We start from the raw sequence: 21,213 nt of genomic DNA, 5'->3' as shown, positions 1-21,213 counted from the left end.
ACGAATGGTAAGTGTCAAATTTGCATCATCTTGAAAAACTATTTATTTTGCTATGTGGTGAACAACAAGTTGGTGCAGGACCGAGTCCAACCACAAAGAAATTTATTTGCAAGGTGAACAATATGGCGTCCACCAATTTTCTGTCAAGATGTGATGCCTGGGACTTCCGGTTGCTTCTGGGTCCTTCCAATCAACCTGGAATGTTGTCAGAGAAAGCTAGAGAGCGGAGAGGAAATTAGGTTGTTCGGTGCCCAAAAAAAAAACAATTTTGCCCATAAATGGGTTAGAGGATCATCACTACACTGATGTGTACTGAAATGTATGCGTTCTAAACGGTACATTTGATGTGTTTTATGATACTTTCATACCGCAGGCGATTGAAGCAGCAGGTTTACATGCTAAGTCGATGGTTGCCGCACATCAAATATGGAAAGCCAAATGGTTCAATGACATGTGATTTCTGACACATAGAAGTCACATGATTAACGTGTGTTATGCGCGATGTCAAGGTGTTTCCTTCGCCTTTCAGTCTTTTACACTTAGTTGCCACGCTGAGAGCGCATTAAGAACACGTCGACTAAACGTCAATTAGCGTTGACAACATGTCAAATACAGATCGACTACACATTAAGGTGATTATGAGCCATTCAGCCACTTGACCAATTTTAGCTGGTAGTCGTCGCTTATTTCCCATTGGCTGCTGAGTAATAGTTTTTGTTTTGGAAGTAATGGCTTCTTCCTTGCTGAGCGACCTTTAAGCCTGTGTGCAGGATCTGTTTCAAGGGGGGAAAATGACACTTCTTCATAGCTTTAGACAGCATTTTCACAAAGTCTGTTCTTCTGCTGGCCATTTGCAGAGTTCAAGTCAATACATGATCATCTTCGCAACACAGGACCAACTTACCTAACTGATCATCATGTTCAAACTATTTTTTCTTACACTTTCAAGCAGCTTTTTGAGCAGATTAATGCACCAAATTTATACATCTGGAAATCTGTCCAGGTAAGTTAGTTTATTAAAAGTAAGAAAATATAATTTTGGAATAATTTTTCCACTGCTTTTTGTCCAATGACAGATCAAGACACACCCAGGTATTGTGCAACCATAGAAGAAACAAAATAAAGATAAAAGCTGTTACATAGATTTGACTGTTTTATTACAGATTTAGTCTCATAAACAGTTAAAAAGCACCTCAATCAGAAGATACAGACTCATTCCCATTCCATCACTACTACAGTTATTAAGGAGTGTGCTTAAATATCACAAAAACAAGACATGTAAAGTTTAGGGATGAGAGGTGCAATTAGCTATGTTCTTTACCTACATTCACTTCATTGCTCATCTACTCTCAACATATTTAACATCAAGCTTCTAAACCAACAGACATTTCCAGGTCACACACATAAAATGAGCAAATATAGTGTAACATAAACAGATGTGCGTAAACTGCTGGCAGTCTGACTTTAAGCAAGCTCACAGCTCAGTCTACAGCAGCACTTAAGTCAAGACGATATCACAGCTTATGTTTAAAAGGAGCGCCGCATAGCTGCAGCGTGCTACAAGCTGCAAACTAGTAACTAACGCGGCAAATGAGCCGGTTCTCATCACTGCTGATTGAAAAAGCTGCTTTCAACAGTAAAAACTAAAAACAGCATTATAGTACTTGAGTGCAACAGTTTTTTAGCCCTTTCAGACAACTCCGGTCTCCTTTTAGTCGTGTTACAATCTTAAAATCTCATAACTTCTAAATAAATAGAACATACAGATTTATATACATTGCAGTCAATTGGAGAACCTTAGCGGTGGAGCTACAACTGTTCTGCATGATAAACCGTAGATTAGCTATTCTGAAATGGTTCGGTCAATAAAGATAACACACATGAATGGAAGCGCAGTCTCGTTAGGGGTTAGTCTGAGGGTAATTTCCATTACTCTGGATAAAAATTGGCATTGTCTGTTAAAAAAAACAACAACAATGATGTGAAGACATGGGAATCTTTGAGGCTTTTGTATTAAATTCAATAAAAAAGAGTTGGTATCAGAACAGTAGGACCAATACTGAAGGTGGTAAATGTATTATTTGGCATTTTACTTTTTTTTATAATGACTAAATGCACAGCTTGTTCTTTATGCATTACACAACAACAATGTAAGGCATGAATATTTGTTGGAAGAACTCAGAAATGAACAGTTGCAGTGCAGTAGGGGTGTAACACCATCTCCTCATATTAAATAGTAAACTTCCTGTGAGAGTAAAGTCTTAATCAGTCCAGCTTCTGTCAGCAAGAAACTTGATCGGAAAAAAAAAATAATAAACTAAACAAAAACAAGCACAGAACAACAAACTGCTAAACTCCTATTCTGAAATTATAAAGTAATAGAGTAGTTTAGAAGTCCGCTAGCAAAGACGTGATAAGCTAGTCGACAAAACTCTAGTAAAGGCTTTGTTGGTGCTTCTGTATCAACTTTAAATAATTTATCTGCTGCTTTTTCAGTAGAAAAAAAAAGAAAAAGTGGCTAAGTGGTCAAAAAGAAAATAGTAAATCTCAAGCACTGAAAGAACATTAATAACCCTTAGATGCTAACTTTAGCTAACCGCTAAAGATAGCAGCTCCCTTTTGGCGCTAATCTCAGGGACACATTAGCATTTTTTGCCTAAATTTAACCCCTTCTAACTCCTAATACAAAATATTAAATAATTAGATATGAAAATTTGTATCAAGTAGAAGCATATTAATCTTTTTTTCAGTTTTAATGACACCTTAGCATCAAATCTACAATGTATTAGCAGTCAAAGTTGGATTTATTTTAGGCTGGATGAGTTTCCCTTTTATCTAATAGCTGTACAGTTTAGGTTGATGAAACATTTGATCTAGAAGTAAAAATACACTTATCTTGTGTACTTTAACTTGTACAGTATCCTAAACGCATTAGAAGAGCATATAGCTAGGATCTGCTTGTGAGTTTGGTCTTAATAATTTGATCATTTCTGCAGGTACAAAAGAAAATTAAAAATCCTGTGCAGATTAAAGGGGATGAAAGGTGGTGGATACGGTTTAATAAAGCGGAGGTTGTTCATTACATAAGAGCACTTTCTTAAAAATGCAAGCTTGCAAAAAGAAAAACCCAACTAAAGGTAGAAACATGACAGAGTGCCGTTTGGCTTCGACCCCTTCGACATCCTAAAGATTCTCTGCTTTTCTCAATCCTCTCTATTCATTTATGACTTTATCATAAACACTCTAGATTATTTTCTTTTCTTGTAGACCATCACTGCACTGCACACGCCCCACTGGGCAGGAAGTCCTGCACATACACTGCCACAGCTTTCGTGAGGTAGGTCATGCTCCCAAAGCGTCCACTGGGGGCGCTGTCGTACAGCAGCCTGCACACTCCTGTGGACGGGTCCTTTTCCAGGATGTGTTCTTCTGCTCCCAGGTCCTTCTGCAGGACAGAAAACAGGAAACCTGTCTGATACCGGGGCTAAGATCTGGAAGCATGTGTTTGGAGCTGAGTCTGCGGATTCTGACCTGATCTTTGTAGAACATGTCGTTGGCCTGGTGGACGATTTTCTCCACATGAATGATGGAGCCGATGCTGGGGATGTCCACGTCGGCCAGCATGGTGAGGACCAGGATGGCCTCAACCAGGAGCTGTCGGTACTCAGGCTGGGGGACGCGGTTCAGCACCGTCTCCACATGGACAGAGAACTTTATCTCTCCAGGGGTCATCTGGAGAGAGCAAAGAGGGAGGAGATTTAAAAAGTAGAGCCAAAACAAAATGTTATTTGGAAGCTACATCACAATCTTGCTTGAAAAATAAAAATAAAAATTTTGTTGTCTCAAAGAATAATTTAATGAATCTCAAACACTGTTCTAAAACAAGTTAACTTTGCTCATCAGCCATCCTAAACCTAAACATTGAAAACTGACTAGTATGGAAACATCATCTCTAAGGATGCATCTTTGATACGGTCTGTAAAATAAAGATCTGTGATGCAAAATAAATTAAAGCCGGATTATTTTAATGAAGAAATAAAAGTGAAAAACAAAAGAACTGTGACTAGGGTCCATCTCTCCAGACATTTTACCACATAACTTTGCCACTCAGTGAATAATTAACCAAATAAAACAGTTTGCCTTGTTTCTGAAAAATAATAAAAACCAAAGATTATTTAGAATTCCCTTTTTTTTAAGTGATTATAAAACAGATAAAAGGGCAGTGTGCTGATTTCTCACCTCTCTGGTGGTTGAAGATGGCAGGACAAAGCCCTCTATGGACAGACCGTGGCACTGCAACAAAATCAACAGTTTATCTCTGCTTATAATATAATACAAGTATTAATTTCCAACAATTTTACTGAGTCCTTCTTGGCATCTAAAATGTGCTTATTTGATCCAATTCAGTTGGTTTTATAAAACACATTATATGCTGCCATAGTTGATTAGTTTGTTTTAATATAACAGACTGAATCCCGGCACCATGATCTGCTGATTTAATCTAAAGTGGTTTTAATGAATACTTAATTTTTCTTAGGCTGAAAAAATAAAAATAATCCCACATGATTTAAAGCAAAATTGTGTAACTTTTGATGAAAGTAGTGTCATTTGAGATATATTAAATGATTTATCAGTTCATGTGACCCAGAGCGCTGCCTTATCATTAGACATGGTCAAGCTTAAAAAGTTTAGATCTGGCAAATGTAGATTCGCCTCTCATCTCAGACTCTTCTTCAGTTCTAACTAGTGGTGGGGAGCACTGAGATTAATATACTGTAGTTTTAACAAAGATTTAGGGGAAAAGCAAAAGGCGGCTTTGATCCCTTCTACTGGGTTGGCCACGGAGGTCACATGGGAGGTGTTAATGGTCATTAGGGAGTTCTGACGAGTCCTTAACTCCCCCATCAGAGTGTGATGTCTCAGTGAGGTTTATTTCCAGATTAACAAAGATGGCTTCTTTAAGCCCTCTCTCAAACCATCTGTCTTCCTTGGCCAGAAAGAAACTGAGGAAACCTCTTGGATGAGAGGCGAAACTTCTAGAAAACTTCACGTCCAGTTGCCTGAATTGAACTTTTCAAGCTTTTGCAGCTCACTTTAACAGAGTTGCTTTACATCAAACTGCCCTGAAATCCAACTTCACAGTCTCTTTTACCATAGTTTCCATCAGATTTTGTTTTAAGAGCTCGATCCTAGCTGGGTCATGACTTTAGGCACCAGCTCTGTGACAACGACTTTAGCTCTGCTTTCTTCGCATTTAGAAAAGGCACCTGTAATCATATTTGACTTTATTGATATAACTGACCGGCTAAAATGTGGGACTTTGCTTTGTTCGATGTCCCCAAATAGTCACCCTAGTAAGTTATAAAATTACCAGTAATATAGCCCACAGGACGTCTGACTGGGCATAGAGGAATTGAAAAACTTTAGGTTTGGACAAGGCACAATCGTTGATGTGTTCTCTAGAGAAACTTTGACATCAGATTTTGTTTTCCTCTTTTTCGATTGCCAAAAAGGAGAATATATGCATCTAAAATAAGAAGTTAAACCTAAATTAGGTGAATCATATATAATGCATCTGGTGTGAATAATGTAGTAGTTTGTTACGTAGTGCTGTCACACGCATAACCTGCGAATAGCATGTGCGCCTGTTGCTTTGCTGAGCTTGCACGCCATAATGGGTTGGTGTATTTTCCCCTTGAGGCTTCTCAATCTGCTCCTCTACAGTGTTTTAAGGGGCATTAGACCTATACCTTCCAGGTCTAGCACTCCTAGTGGCTAAAGTTTGCTTCAGAGAAAATCATTCATTGAATATGAAACCCTCAAGCAGACCTTCTGCAGGATCTTCCACACTTTCTGGTAGAAGCCAACTGGAACCCTGTTGAGCGCGCCGTCCAGACGCCTCCTGCGCAGCCACTGTCCGTGTCTGGAGTCCTTGGAACCGGGGAAGCTGTCTGGAACGTCAAGAGACTCTACAGACGGGAGCCTGTACCTCTGAAGAGTGAGGGTGACAAAAGACAAAGTCTCTGTAGATCTGGTGAAATGGAGCCCTCTGCTTTTTTAAAAGCACAGTGTTCAGACATCTTCACAAAACCTGACCTGATCCGCTCTGGGAGGAAAGAAAACAAGCATCCTGCAAGTATATCCTTTTATTTTACCAATTGAGATACTCCAATGCTAAAGGCAGAGGTGGGTAGTATTCACATTTATCACAGTTTTGACACAAACATAATTTTGGAGCCTTTTTCACTTGAGTAATACAGTTATGAGGTATTGCCACATTTACTTTAGTAAAACCTCTGGCTATCCTACCAACAATGATTAACCACACTAAACAACCTTATTTATTCAGTGAAATGCAGCATACACAGGGAGTTTTCCCTGTTCTAACCAACTTTAATTGCAAGTATTTTCTTTTAATTACAAGTTTTATTTTAGGATAAATATATTTGAAGGCGTTTTCTCTGGTAAAGTTAATTATTTTCCAATAAATAATTTATTGGTCTCATTTTGTTGTCTTTAAAGCGTCAGAATTTGGACATAACTTCAAATGTTTTTGTATTTCGCTAAATAATCCTACATGGTAAATCAGATGGTTTTATTCGTTACTTATTGCTACCCTTATTAGTACTGTATTCACCATTTTTGAGTTATTTCTTGGACGGCTACCCTTTCTTAACCTGGCAGTGGCCATATTGATATGTGTAGAACTGTTCTTCATTATCGATCAGTCTGTCCATGAAAAGGCAGGACGTTTGGTACAATACTTTGAGCTGATTGGGTGATGTGCCACCTTCCATGATACGCTTTCAACCAATCGTAGCAGGGAATCGTGACGTTTCAGCAGAGTAAGCCGAAAAATCTAACTTTTTCTAATCCATCTAATCCATCCATCTACAAATGCACAAAGTGCTTCTCTTTGCTTATTTTTAAACAAGAAATTGTCGCTATTTTAGCTAAAACTGAGTCAACTGCAGCGGGTGAGTCCTCCAACGTATCCATGTTTGTAATGCCCCAGCAAGGCCACTCTTTGACTGTCGTCATTGCTACATGTCCCGCCCCAAAAAACACTGCTGGCATGTCATTGGTCCGACTCGCTGGTTGTTAAGAGATGGACGTATTTGACAATCCAGCTTATAGCGCAAGGTTAACTCTTTTAATTATGTGAAAATATGTGAAGGTGGTAGAAAGTTGCTAATCTTTTACATTTTCAAATTGTCTTTAGCATCTAATACTAGTGATTAGCACAGTTAGCATAGGTAGAAAATATCTTACTCAAGTAAAAGTTTTGTGTTCTACCCACCTCTGTCTAAAGGCGATGATGTCTCATTGATTGTATCGATGAATGAGGGAAGTTTCATTAACCAGATCACTTTACTAGAAGGAGCACTACATTTTGCCATTTTTCACTATATTGTAAAATAACAGCTTCAGATGATGAAAAGGAATGTGATAACTAGGAATAGGCTTATCATAATTATGAATTTAGTCTGTAAAGATGTTTTTTCATTCAGATTTTTGGAAGCTAGAAACTACAGAAGCAATTTCAACTTGCAGCCTTGTTACAGTTGTCTTCTAGTGGCCTTAAAAGAGTGCAGTGATGGAATTATAGGCTCCTAAAACACTACTCCCAAAATGTCAACCATAAAAAAAAAACAAACAAACAAAACAAAAGTGAATAAAAAAAATCCACAGGTCTCCGTGGAAACAAAAGAAACTGTCAAAAAAAGGCAAACGTTTACCCCAGATTCGATGCTTTCTATGTCCATTGACTGAGCTCGGGCGCCCTAAGAGTCAGAACAAAAAATGGACAAGAGAAACAAACAAACACATGGACATAAGGGATAAAGCAAATAAAAGAAGGTCATCAAAAAAGGACGGATCGGATCAACCCCAAAGCCAGAGGACTCACTACATGCATGATTGGACACCAGAGTAGGAAAAGACGGAGATTAACGGGTAGTTGATCAAGTCCCCGGCAGGAATTAGTCGTTATTCTAAAAAGAAATTCACTTTAAGGGAAGTTAATATTCACCAATTTAAAGACAGTCAGGCAGCAGACAATATGAGAGTTAATCAACCTGTTAAAAGGTCAAACCGGTTGGTTTTATTAAAAGAAGAAAACAAGCATTAGGATGCACCAGACCATCCTTTAGGCTGGAAGAAAAAATCAACAGCTTTGCAGAGAGAAATTAGTAATATCTGATTAACCAACTGCCAACAGTCATCACCTTCTCAGTAGGCGTCAATGGCTGGTCGAACTGAAATTAAGAAACAGGATTAAAGGTTTTGATGTTGTTATGCTGGTTCTTCAAATCAAAAGCCTAACCTTTCTGCTTACTTCAAATCTTAAGAACAAGATGAAAGATTGGAGGTGGTCATAGTCAGGATGGTTTATTTACATTTTAACTTCAAATGCTTGGATGAGTTTCTAGGTTTATTCCTTAGCACCGATGTTTATAAAAAGGCAAAAATCATACGTTTTTAACCGTCTTTCGCATCAAATACTAGCAATTAGCACAGTTAGCCCCGCTAACTGAGAAAAACTATGGAGTCCGAGACAAAAAATATATATTTATGAACAAACTTTGGCATATAATGCTAGTGATCGGCATAGTTAGCGTTGCTAACAGAACAATTGTTGTGACAGAGAGATTCAATGTTTTCTAAATTGTCTTTCTTACAATTAGCATTGGAGCATAGTTAGCATGGCTAACTGTAAGAATCATTGCTGTAGAGACGATGGCTCCAGTTTCAGTTCCAATTTTCACATTTCGTATCTGCCTCTGACTGCCGCCCAATGCTCTTTGCACCGGTTCCTTAAGGTGCAACCCCCTGCAGGTGGTGGGCCAATGGAAGATGGCCTTCAGTCACTCGTTCAAGCTTGGCCTGGTAGGGTTCTGCAATAAGGAATCCTACCACCAGGCCTAGCCTTATCGCTTGCCTCTGTTTTTTCTTGTCATAGGGGCTTTTAAGTCTTCATGTCAGACAAGAGTTCTCTGGAGCAAAAAACTGTTGAGGTATGTCTGTTCTTAGCCTCACAGGCTCCAAACGAAGGTTATGAGAGATAAGAATGAGTTACACAGCATCATTCATGGCATGAAGGGGAAGACTGTTGTTTTGAGGAGATCCATCTGGCCAGTGAAAGATATATTAACCTTACAGGGAACGGCCCTGATGAACTCAAGTTGTTTTACCTACAAATGTTCAAGTGTGAGAAAGTTCTTTATGCAGGGGGTGGGTTGGTTCCCCTGGGGGGAGTGTGTGTGTGTGTAGGGATTTTGCTGTATAAATGTATGCACTGAGGTTGCCTCAGTCAGAGCCCCATCTCTCCGTCTGAGGAGAGTAAATACATTTGACATTTTTTTTCATGCAAGAAATGCCTCCGTCTAAGCTTCCTAACTCCACAGTTCCTTTCTCAAATGGAGGATTTTAAATATCAAAGGGTCTTCTTCACGAGTGGAGAATGGAGCGGAAGATCAGCAGACGGAGCGGTAAGGCAGCTGCTTTAATGAGGATAACGCTATGCTCAGCCATGGTCATAAATAAGGGTTTGGACTGAAAGAAGGAAATCCAGGATCTAAGCGGCTGAAATGAGCATTCTTTACAGGGTGGCTGGGGACTAGCTTAAAGATCTGGTGAGGAAGAGGCTCAAAGTAGAGCCACTTTTCCACATCTAAAGGAGTCAGCTAATGTCGGTCAGACATCTTTTTTTTTTGGATAGCTCCCTAGACGGCTCCCTGAGGAGGTGTTCCAGGTACATCTGACTCCAAGGAGGCATAGGGGACAGCCCGGAACATAATGGAGGGAACATGTATCTCAGCTGAACCTGGAACACCTCAGGTTGACCTGGAGGAGGTGGAATGGGGAGAAAGATGCTTGGGAATCTCTGCTGACCCCTGAACCCGGTCCTGGATAAGGAGAAGGCAACAACTACGAATACTCTCTTTAATGTGGCCTTTTTTCCCCAACCTAAATCAGTAGTCTAACTGTGTTGGTTGATTTCTTATTCATATAAATGACTCACATCTCCTTTCTGTTTTTCGCTTCCCATGCACTCCCTAAGTTCCAGTATATCTGGAGTCTTTGCATGGGTTAGGTGGCAAGCACTTTAAAACAATCAAATCTGATACTGCATTAAATATATGTTGCTCCCATACCTTCATTTAAATTATATTTCATATAAGCCTTTTTCACTGAAGGGCCTCTACTAACTTATTATTGAAACAAGTGTTTCTGACTTGTTTTTAACAAGGGCTCAAGAAATGTTTTGTGAGAGCCATTCAAAATATTCAAGAAACCCTGCCTCATTAGCGGCAAAATAACATCAGGGGAGGCCGAGGACTCTGGACGGACTCAGATGAGTCAAATTATAATCAAGAGTTATGGATTCAGACTAAACTCAAATGCCATTTTTAAATAACCCTTAATGTATTTGTGATTCATTCAAACAGATCTATGACTTTACGGCCCGAATAAACACAGACTCTGTGCAACAGAGATTCAACACCAGTTCCTTCAGAAAGTGGGATTACTTAATCAAATGTGAAAATTACAGTAATTTTCTTCCATTTAATCTTAATCAGGGCGTGAAATAAAAATAGATTCCCATCTTTAATTTCTTTCTTTTAAAATCACCTTTAGTGAATCTATTTTCTCCCAAGAATTATTTGTTCAATTTGCACCCTTAAGGTGAATTAACACCCAGTGAAATAATCGGCATCACCTTACTGGGGTCCATCATAGACAACCTGCGCTCCAGCTGTAAAAAGCACAAAAGTCCAGTTCACCACACCGTTTACCATAAAATAATCTTATCCTAATCTGGCTCCCTCCAGATTAAAATAGCCTTAGAGTTAGACTCTTTGTGTCAGTGAACTTCTGGATGCAGGTTGGGTTAAATATGTCCAAGTTTCCCCCAGATCTCCTGAGCCCCAGCTGCCTACCATCTTCATGTCGCTCTTCAGCTTACTGATGCCCGCTCTCTCGCTCTTGGTGGCTCCTGCGTTGCCTAGGTGATGGATGGAGATAGCAGGACTGACCCCAGCATCCACCTCCCTTACTGTGAAGAAACCAAACATATTCTTTCATTTCACTGCATTCCTGCATATTTTTCATTTAAACAAATCCAGACAAATCTTCCAGTGCTCACTGAATGTTTGAATTTAGTAATAGATTTATAGTAGATATTTCTAGAGAAGTCAGGATTTAAACAAAGAACCTGCAAAAGCTGGAAGGATGGAAGGAAAACAGGGGAGGGAGGAAGGAAGACGGGGGGAGGGAGGAAGGAAAACAGGGGTGGGATAGAAGAAGGAAGGAAGGAAGGAAGGAAGGAAGGAAGGAAGGAAGGAAGGAAGGAAGGAAGGAAGGAAGGAAGGAAGGAAGGAAGGAAGGAAGGAAGGAAGGAAAATGGGGGGATGGAGGAAAAAGGGGTGATAGAGGTAGGAAGGAAGGAAGGAAGGAAGGAAGGAAGGAAGGAAAATGGGGAGGGAGGGAGGAAAAAGGGGGGAGGGAAGAAGGAAGGAAAACAGGGGAGGGAGGGAGGGAGGGAGGGAGGAAAACAGGGGAGGGAGGGAAGAAAAAGGGGGGAGGGAAGAAGGAAGGAAGGAAGGAAAACAGGGGAGGGAGGGAGGGAGGGAGGGAGGAAAACAGGGGAGGGAGGGAGGAAAAAGGGGGGAGGGAAGAAGGAAGGAAGGAAGGAAAACAGGGAAGGGAGGGAGGGAGGGAGGAAAACAGGGGAGGGAGGGAGGGATATTTTTTATATCATCAGCTGTGCCGCTTTATCAGAGACCTAAAATCCAAGATTTGCTTCAATGCCATCTGAACCAGGCTGATGGTCAAATAAATCCTATTGAAGAGGTCTCACCTCCACAGCTTTATGGGGAGCTTACATCCCTCCTCATAACAAAGATAAATACAAAATGGAGCTGGATTGATACTTGATGCTGGAAGGACAAAGCTGAAGCACAGACTTCCCAGTTATACCCAGAACTCATTCCTGTCACCAAAATAAACTTGTAATTTTGAAGAACTTTGAAGAAATCTTTTACCATCCTATCAATGTTGTATTTAGGGCTGCAACAACGAATCGATAAAATCGATAAAAATCGACTTTTAAAAGCGTTGGCAACGAATTTCATCATCGATTAGTTGTGTCGCGCGATTATTGCGTCATCCGCCACGCCGTCATCACTGCCTCTTGACTGAAAGAGGAAGAAAAAAAAATATGGCAGAGCGAGTCAGCGTCGCAGGTGCAGTGTTGCCAACTCAGCGACTTTTCAGACCCCTCCAGCGACTATTTTTCAAAAAAACGACTAGCGACAAATCTGGCGACTTTTTTCGGTGTCACTGGCGGCTTTTGGAGACTCTTACGTGAAAGCATGTATCGTTCCTACTCTGCCGTGGGGCGCCTCCCCCACCCCAACCGCGTTTTCCCGCAGGAGTCCCTCTCAGCGCTGCAGTCAGAGCCTCAGCGTCCAGACTGCAAATGAAGCGCGCATGCACCGGGATTGACGGCGCAGATTGATCACAATAATTAAAATAGCCTGCGCTTTGTAAAGCGAAAAAAGTGATAACATGCAACTTTTTTCAAAAGAAATTAACATGGCACGGAAGCACCATGTTTGTTTGGTTTTAAAGTGGGGAAACGTTACGTTAGTTTCTCAGGTAGCTCATCTGATGCTTTCCTTACCGTGTTAGTAGGTTACAGACAGTGATAAGGTTGGCTACTTATTTTACCTTTAATTTCATTGGAATTAGCTTAATGAGGGTTTACATTTACTTTATAAATAAATTAACTTGCACATTATGAGGGCTTTTAAAGTTTAAATCTTCTGGCGAAGATAAAGTAAAGAAGATCCTGCAATTTATGGAAGTAAAGCAGAATAAAATCCAGCAAGATCAGTAATATGTCAATTAATTATCTGCCACATTCCCATGTAAATATCTGTCTTTGGAGGATGTGTGTTTTAGCACCCCTAGTTCTCTCATTTTTATTCCAAATACAATTTATAATTTGAATCACAGGGCTATTTTTATCTCTATGGTTCAGTATTTTCTCAAGTAGCAACTTTAACTGCTATACTTTCCTGTCTTAAAAGGCAGAACTCTTCTAGTCTAAAAAAACTCATTTGTTGAAATGGGGGGGCCTATTGTTTGAACCCCTTAGGGGCTTTTAAAAACAAAAATGTCTTTTTTTGCACCTTATGAAACAAAGTAGCCTATATTTTGTGGATGTACAGCTACATTTCTCATGTAAGTTTGCGTAGTTTTAACACAAACATTTATTTTTCATATTGCACCAGTACAGTTAATGAGCAACCTGTACTTGTGTGCTTGTTTGTTCTGTCTAAAATGTTTATTTTGGAATAAAGAGGTAAATATAAAAAATATTTTTTGTCTGATTCATCGATTAATCGAAAAAATAATCGTCCGATTCATCGATTTTTAAAATAATCGTTAGTTGCAGCCCTAGTTGTATTATAAATATAAAGTAACTCTTGCAGATTTTGTACAGCTGTGGCTCCCCAGCCTTGTTTTGTTAATCCATATCAGAGATGTTTCTAAACAAACAGGAAATGACGTCTCACAGAAACCTGGCTCTGGAAAAGGGTATTAGGAAGGGATTTGCAGATGTAGGTATTCAATTTCTTTCTGTTTATTTGTTCAATATGACTGCTGCTGGCAATTTTCTTTAATTTTCTTGGTATTCTTATGTTGCACATATTGGAAAACTAGACACACAATGTTTGATTTCAATTTATCAGCTTTAGTGACTATTTAAATTAAAACAGAAACTAAAAAGTAATGTATTGAACACGAGGGGAACTCTCAGTAGAGGTGTGAAATGTGGATGTGAGGACTGACCGCTGCGCTGCACTCCAAACTCTTTCCCACTCAGGATGTGGTGCAGCAGATTCTTCAGCTCGGACGGACTGAGACTCGTCAAACTCTCCGTGGCCTCCTCTCCTGCACAGAAACCAGTTCAGGACAGCCAATCAGAGAGCTCTAGCAGTTAATATCAGCTCTAACAAACGTAGAAGTCCCTATTAAACTCTGATCCACCAGTAAGATCCTCACATCCAGAGGTTTATTTGTTAGAGCCCCACCTGAGCAGTTGAGAGACTGAGCCAGTTCAGTAGCCATAACCTGGATAATGAGACCGATACGCAGCCGGAACATCTCGCTAAACAGACTGGGTTGGGTTCTGATGCTCATTGCCAGGTACACCATGATCTCCTAGGAGACATGGCAGGATAGAGTGCTCTATTAGTAGCGGTTAAAAGAGATCTATATGATTTTGTGGGTGCGGGACGTGGTTACCCACCTGGGTGAGGATGGCCACGCTGATGTTGTTGTCGCTGGCCTCGTCGATGAGAGCAGCTAGCTGGTCCGGAGGGATCGGGGCCGTGATGGTTTTCTCCCTCGGCTCAGGAGGGAGACCCACTGTCAGGTGCTTCTGGTGCGCCAACAAATCAGAGCACGCCTACACAATGATGTGGAGATACATTTGAATACATTAGTATTTTCCACAGTCTTATTTTTATTCATTGTAAAATACAGAATATTATAACTATAAAGTTATGGCAGATATTGCAACAGGATTTAAATATTGAACCTGTACATCACAGAAACTGGTGGTAAAGGAGGAGGGCATAAAGAAAAAACTGAAGTGAAAACAAAATTTGGTAGAAAGTAACAAGCGGACAGAGAATGATGGACACTTGGAAGGAAAGGAGATAAGGTGGTAGGCAGAAAGAGAAGCAGGAAACAGGAAAGAATGAAAAAAGAGGCAACATTTAGATAGTAGAAAAGGGCTTAGGGTTGTAAAATAATTGACTTTTGATTCATTGTCAATTAATGGATTAAAATTTATTCTATCCAATTAATTTATAAGGTCCACTTAAAAGGAATTTCTATCTATCTATCTATCTATCTATCTATCTATCTATCTATCTATCTATATATACCGTATTTTCACGACTATAAGGCGCACTTAAACGTCTTTTTTTCCCCTCAAAATGTGCGGTGCGCCCTATGGTGCGGTGCGCCCTATGTGTGTTGTAACTGCGACTTTTGAGACCACCTCATTGAGGAGATGATGAAAGAGTGGCTGAATGTAAGGAGACCAGGTGTTTTTTTTTTCCACTCATCACCATCGCTGTTAATATGTAACTCCATGCGTGCCCATCTCACAGCTGATGTGAAAAACATGGGGAAACAAATTAACCCTGTGCTCGCTGTTCAACCGCTCGACATCGGTGTGAACCGGACCCAGCAAGTGCAGCAGAAGCAGCGAGTTTACATGCAAAGTCAATGGTTGACGCGCGTATAAGGCTGGGTGGCTCCGTATGGATGCGTGGCTGAGGCAGGTGTATCTGAGAAGACTAGGTGTTTTTTTCCACGCATCACCATTGCTGCGTGCCCATCTCACAGCCGATGTGAAAAAAAAGGTGAATGAAATGAACGCTGTGCTCGCCGTTATCCCGGGGGTCTGACAAAGGAGCTTCCACCGCTCGACATCGGTGTGACGCGGCCGTTCAAAGTAAGGCTGCGAGCGGCGTGGGAGCGATGGATGACAGACTGAGACCACAGTTTCAGGAAAAGTGGGAGGCAGCGCCGGGCAAGTTACGCCACCGTTTGCGGATGGATTGTAGATGCTTGGACTAACGTATCTGCTGGCTCTGTTGTTCAAGCTTTTGCAAAAGCCGGCATTATTTCTGAGGAGCTGCGCTGCACGGAAAGTGACTGACAGCGCAGAAGGGGAAACTGGCATGTCGGATTTAGCGCAGCTGTTTAATTCAGAAACAGAGGATGAGGACTTTGAGGGGTTTGATTAATACTCTGTAATAAATACTTGAATAAAGCACAATCATACTCAGTTTTGCTCCCGCTGTATTTTTCTACCTGAAAACTTAATTCAACAGCAGCCTATGGGCCGCGGGGCATACGGGCTCACCTCCGCAGGTGTTTTTTCATCTAAATAATCTAAATCTTTTTAAGTGAGAAAGTCCACCTGAAAATTTAATCATTGCAGTCAGTTCATCCAGATTATTATCCTGCCTATGTTTTAAGTTAATTTATGCGTCAATAAACGAAGAAGAAGGGGAAACTGGCATGTCGGATTTAGCGCAGCTGTTTAATTCAGAAACAGAGGATGAGGACTTTGAGGGGTTTGATTAATACTCTGTAATAAATACATTAATAAAGCACAATCATACTCAGTTTTGCTCCCGCTCTATTTTTCTACCTGAAAACTTAATTCAACAGCAGCCTCTGGGCCGCGGGGCATACGGGCTCACCTCCGCAGGTGTTTTTTCATCTAAATAATCTAAATCTTTTTAAGTGAGAAAGTCCACCTGAAAATTTAATCATTGCAGTCAGTTCATCCAGATTATTATCCTGCCTATGTTTTAAGTTAATTTATGCCTCAATAAACTGTATCAGAGGAGTAATCACAGCCCTGTGTCATCAGCATGCCGGTTCCCAGGTTTGAATAATACTTTGTAATAAATACACCTTGCAGCTTTATTTGCTGTGATCAGTGGGAATAAAGTAGTTTTAATATGTTTTTAAGTGGGAAAATCCACCTGAGAGGACATGTACCTGTATATAAAAAACGCGCCCTATAGTCCGGTGCGCCTTATGTGTGTGTTAAATACAGAAATGGGACACATAACTGAGACTGCGCCTTTTAGTCCGGTGCGCCTTATGGTCGTGAAAATACGGTATATATATATATACACGATATACATGTGCACACTAACCACTGCGCCACCGAAGCACGCCCAAAGAGAAAATTGTTTTTAAAGAATATTTCTGCTCATTAATTAATCGTCAGTCGATGACCAGATCAATCAACTTTAGATTAATTCCAAATAGGGATTGAATTCTGGAAAACGAAGATGCTTTTTGGTGCAGAGATGGCTTCATACCGAGTCAAGCTCCTCCACCTTCTTCTTCAGCATGCCTGATATCATCCTGATGAGGCCCCAGTGCTTGAGGTCACCAGCCTTCTCATAAAGTTCGCTCAGCAGAGATTTGACTGTGGAGCCTTTCCCATGCAGCCCGGTGTCCCACTCCATACCTCTGAGAACACGCAGACAACAGGTTTAAACTGCAGATCTTCATACAGCCAGTCTGTTTTTCCTCATATGCTCTGCATATTTGACAAAGAAAAGTTATATCTTCTCAACTGTCATTTTTGTCCCACTTTTTTTCTTTTTCTGCAACTTTATATTGTTAAAACACTTTATAGTACAGTATTTGTTTTTTATCTTTTAACTCTTCACTATCATGTTATTATTATACATTTTTCTAAGGTGACCATTTTTTTTTTCTATAATCTTTTTGCTGCTATAAACACCAGAATGTCCCCATTTTGGGACAATAAAGGGATTTTCTATTCCATTCTATTCTATTCTATTCTAAAAGCTTTGGATGTCAAATCTCCGGACAGGGGCGGATCTAGTATTCTAGGAGATCGGGGGCTTAGCCCTGAGGGTGAAGACGAGAGACTTTCTGGTAAATCCCCTTCTAATGTAAAATATGACAGATTACTGGATTAAGGACATTTCTAGTATACTACATGCTATCACACATAATTTTTGAGAATTTGGAAACACTTGCTCTTTATTTCCCAAAGATATGGGAGGAGGAGAGAATGGATATTTCAGCTGCCTGAAATAATTGGTTCCCCCTCCATAACATGGGAAGAAATTAATTTACCTGCAAGTCTTTAACTGTGTTTATTCTTCTCTTCATTAACAACAAACCCTGTGGATTTGGTCACATTTGATCATTATTTGCCAAACTTATTAAACGGAGATCAGACATTTTAGCCACCTGATATTATCTGTTTCCACCATTATATGGGAAAAAATAAACAAATCCTGTGAATTTTGAAACTGAGATTTTTCTATATTATGTTTGAAACAGTGTTAATTTCATCAACCAGGACGATGACGAAAATATTTCGTTAACGCCCCTTTTTCCAGTGATGATGATGCACAAAAATTGTTTCCGGGAAATAAAAATATGACGTTAAAGCTACAGTGTGTAATTTTTAGCGACACCTAACGTCCAGACTGCAGACCGCAGCAACATGAACACACCCCCCAAACTAGCTATTGCGATCTCGCAATCACTAGTTTGTTGGCTCTGCGCTGCTGTAGCGCAAAGATGTCTGCCTCCATGGCTGCGAGACCCGCTCCTATGTAATTATAAATAACGAATTCTAAGGCAACGCAAATATTAAGGTTAAGAGGCTGAGCTCGTAGATGATGATAAATAACATAGTTATGTATACATTTCTGACTGTATATCCCTGTAATTATTACACACTGTAGCTTTAATAAACAATGATTTTCGTTAAAGACTAAGACCAGACGGAATTTACAAGCCATGGACAAATGGACATAAAAATATGTAATTGTTTATAATTAATTTGTAATTGTTAATAGAAGTGTTTCTTGAATGTCATAGATGATTACGTGTTGTTGCGCATTGTCCCTACATGGCGCCTGTCCCAGGGGGCAGTGCGCTGCTCAATCAGTAGTAACAGAGGGCTTATACTCCTAGGATCACTGGTAGCAGTTAACCGTTGCTAGCTTAACTTTGCAGTCATTGCGTTGGGCTCGGATACCGGTGTACGGTTTGTTGGAGGAGCTGGGCGAAAACAGGGCCTGGATGTATGGAGCCATCCTGTTTACAACGTGAAGGACAACAAAACAACCTGCATGATAATGATTGATCATGCCACCGATGCCGGTGGTGGCCAAGATGTGGAGACACCGGAGGAAGGACGCCAGCAAAGAGTCTGCGGCTTCAAAATGGCAGGGTAGAACACAACGAATCTCAAGAGACATCTGAGGTGCCAACATGCTGCCATGTGGAAGAAGGTAAGGAACGGGTGGGCCTGTCGGTACTCAAAGGCTAGTACCGCCTGTATGATCCATGACTATAATTTGACTCAGACTAAAATCGATCTTCATCATTTAGACTAAAACTAAGACTAAATTGGGAAGGCAATGACTAAATATGACTAAGACTAAAATTGATTTTTGTCATTGTGACTACGACTAAATTTAAAAAAGCTGACAAAATGAACACTGGTTTGAAACATTTAGTATGTTATATTTTGAAATCCAAAATAGTTAAAATAAATATGACTGTATGGAGAAGCATTGCTCCAGACATTTTGAATTGAGAAAACTTTGTGGATGGAAAACCAAACATCTTCAATCTCGGAAAAAAAAGTCCAGTGGTTTTTGTTTTTAACTTTTTTTGGAACATTTTTAAATTGTTAGATAAACATCTAAACAGAAAATAAATTTCATAGAGATCATCAAAGGGGGAATGGATTATTTCTGTCAGCTAAAATATATGATTCCCCTCCTTTAATTATGGTAAATAACGATTAAAAATAACCAAATCCACAGGGTTTGTTGTTGATAAAGAGAGGAATAAACACAGTTAAAGACTTGCAGGTAACTTAACGGAGGCGCTCAACAGCGATGAGGGGGGAAAACACTTCTTCTGCACCAGAATGCTACAGGCTTCTTTCCTGCAAATGCTGCCACCATCTGGTGAATTCCAGTACTGCACATTTTACTCAGATCAGCTCAGAAGCGAGATCCGGGACTCTTGGGGAAACACTCGGGCTTGTAGCCTAAGTAGATGCCCCCTAGATCCACCACTGTCTCCGGATATTCTAGACCAGACCTTAATATTATGAAGTTAGATTTTTACTCTTTACCTTTAGGAAAACAGGAGTTAGAGATTGAACATAAAACATGTGGAGATGTTTCCATCAACTCTTTATTACTAATCTTTTTTCGGAAACTGCAACACAGTCAATGCGATTGAGGCACAGAAGGTAGAAGCTAGGCATTTGTCGTGCTGATTTTGTTAATAGATTTTCTATTACCATACAGCCCACATGATCAAAACCCTCACTTGTCTTTGAAGAGGATGTAGAGTATGTCTGCCTGGTCCGGGAGGCTTTTCGTGTCTTTCAGCAGCTGCACCAGAGCATTGTAGTCGATGGCTCCGCTCTCGTCTCTGGGGATCCCGCTCTCCACGCTAATTGACACCTCAGAGCTCTGGAAAAGAGATGACAGGATGATGTGTTCAGGGTGAGGCAGATGTTTAAGAGCAGGCCGGGGAGAAGAAGAAAGAGAACCTGAGGCTCCTGTGGTTCAGAGGGGTCTGGGAGGTTCAGGTTGAGCGACGGCTGAGAAGAACGAAACAGCTTGCTCGGCAGGTACATGTTGACATCTGGACAGATCAAGAAATAAATCATTAGTACCTGGATTTGTTCAGAGGGTTTAGAAACAGCTTTTTTTGCTGCTGAATGAGCTGCTTACTTTGAATGTTCAGATCCTGAGCTTTGTTCATCAGGGAAACCATCTCTTTGGTTTTGGTGGCCACAGCTTTGAACCTTCCCAGGCCTCCCGCCTGACGCTTGGACTTCTTGGGGACAGAGTGCGCCAGCAGGTGGTCCAGATACTGAGCGAGGTCGTCCGCTTCTGAACGGAGGGGAAAATAAGAACGGAACAATCAACAACAGGCTTTGATAGGAAAAACGTGCAATTTTATAGGATCACGAAAAACCTAGAAAAAAAAAGACAAATATTTGACAAATATTTGACTGAAATTACACTAAATAACTGACAAGTCTGAAAGCAGTTTGTTATTCATTAGCGAGTCATTTATAAAGAGCGCGTTCACCTAAATGCACCACCAGAATCGTTTCTGAATATAAGAAAAGTGAGCTCAAAAGAAAAACATACTCAATTCCAATATGATGCATTTAGGAGCAAATGTAAGAAGCCGGCTTCTTAGAGCCCATGCTTGCAAAAATAAATCCTTATGCATGCTTAGGCAGGCCCAAACATTTTCATTCCAGCATGCGTTGCAACTTTATTGCAGCCAAAAGCAACATTTTTTCCAATCAATTCAAGCTGCCGTGCAAAAGTTCTTTAAAATGATGGACTGATTCAGAGTACGTGCTACCTCACCAAACCAACAATACCATTATCATCATCATCATGGTGAAACTCTCAACAGGAAGAGGGTCAGTGTACAAATGATGTAATGAAGTAGGAAAAGGTGATTAAAGCGATTCTGCAGGTTATTCAGGTTTATGACAGCTTTCCATTGGAAATTTAAAAACATTTTATTAAATTAATGGTCAGAGAAGTTAGTTTAATCCAT

The 21,213-nt window shown here is 40.3% G+C and overlaps 1 protein-coding gene across 5 annotated transcripts in view; it reads right to left on the bottom strand.

Annotated features, from left to right (window-relative positions):
• Nucleotides 1-1,140: 1,140 nt before the first annotated feature.
• The window catches only part of phka1a (phosphorylase kinase, alpha 1a (muscle)), a 48,474-nt gene continuing 28,401 nt past the window's right edge, over nucleotides 1,141-21,213 (bottom strand). For 2 of the 5 annotated variants that reach the window (XM_038293143.1, XM_038293146.1), the window contains exons 19-33: nucleotides 20,364-20,525; nucleotides 20,180-20,274; nucleotides 19,954-20,099; nucleotides 16,932-17,085; nucleotides 14,324-14,482; nucleotides 14,106-14,235; nucleotides 13,864-13,965; nucleotides 10,944-11,059; nucleotides 10,724-10,759; nucleotides 8,229-8,258; nucleotides 7,740-7,784; nucleotides 5,830-5,991; nucleotides 4,240-4,293; nucleotides 3,532-3,732; nucleotides 1,141-3,445 (exon numbers count right to left, since the gene is read on the bottom strand). In XM_038293143.1, the coding sequence (XP_038149071.1) occupies nucleotides 3,272-3,445; nucleotides 3,532-3,732; nucleotides 4,240-4,293; nucleotides 5,830-5,991; nucleotides 7,740-7,784; nucleotides 8,229-8,258; nucleotides 10,724-10,759; nucleotides 10,944-11,059; nucleotides 13,864-13,965; nucleotides 14,106-14,235; nucleotides 14,324-14,482; nucleotides 16,932-17,085; nucleotides 19,954-20,099; nucleotides 20,180-20,274; nucleotides 20,364-20,525 (1,766 nt within the window). In that variant the 3' untranslated portion in view covers nucleotides 1,141-3,271. The remainder of the gene's footprint in view (nucleotides 3,446-3,531; nucleotides 3,733-4,239; nucleotides 4,294-5,829; nucleotides 5,992-7,739; nucleotides 7,785-8,228; nucleotides 8,259-10,723; nucleotides 10,760-10,943; nucleotides 11,060-13,863; nucleotides 13,966-14,105; nucleotides 14,236-14,323; nucleotides 14,483-16,931; nucleotides 17,086-19,953; nucleotides 20,100-20,179; nucleotides 20,275-20,363; nucleotides 20,526-21,213) is intronic. The other 3 variants (XM_038293144.1, XM_038293145.1, XM_038293147.1) reach the window with 3 other exon arrangements.

The sequence above is a fragment of the Cyprinodon tularosa genome, unplaced genomic scaffold, assembly GCF_016077235.1.
Source record: "Cyprinodon tularosa strain WSP-4 unplaced genomic scaffold, ASM1607723v1 ctg321, whole genome shotgun sequence".
Lineage (NCBI taxonomy): Eukaryota > Metazoa > Chordata > Actinopteri > Cyprinodontiformes > Cyprinodontidae > Cyprinodon > Cyprinodon tularosa.
This window is presented reverse-complemented; position numbering and strand designations above follow the sequence as displayed.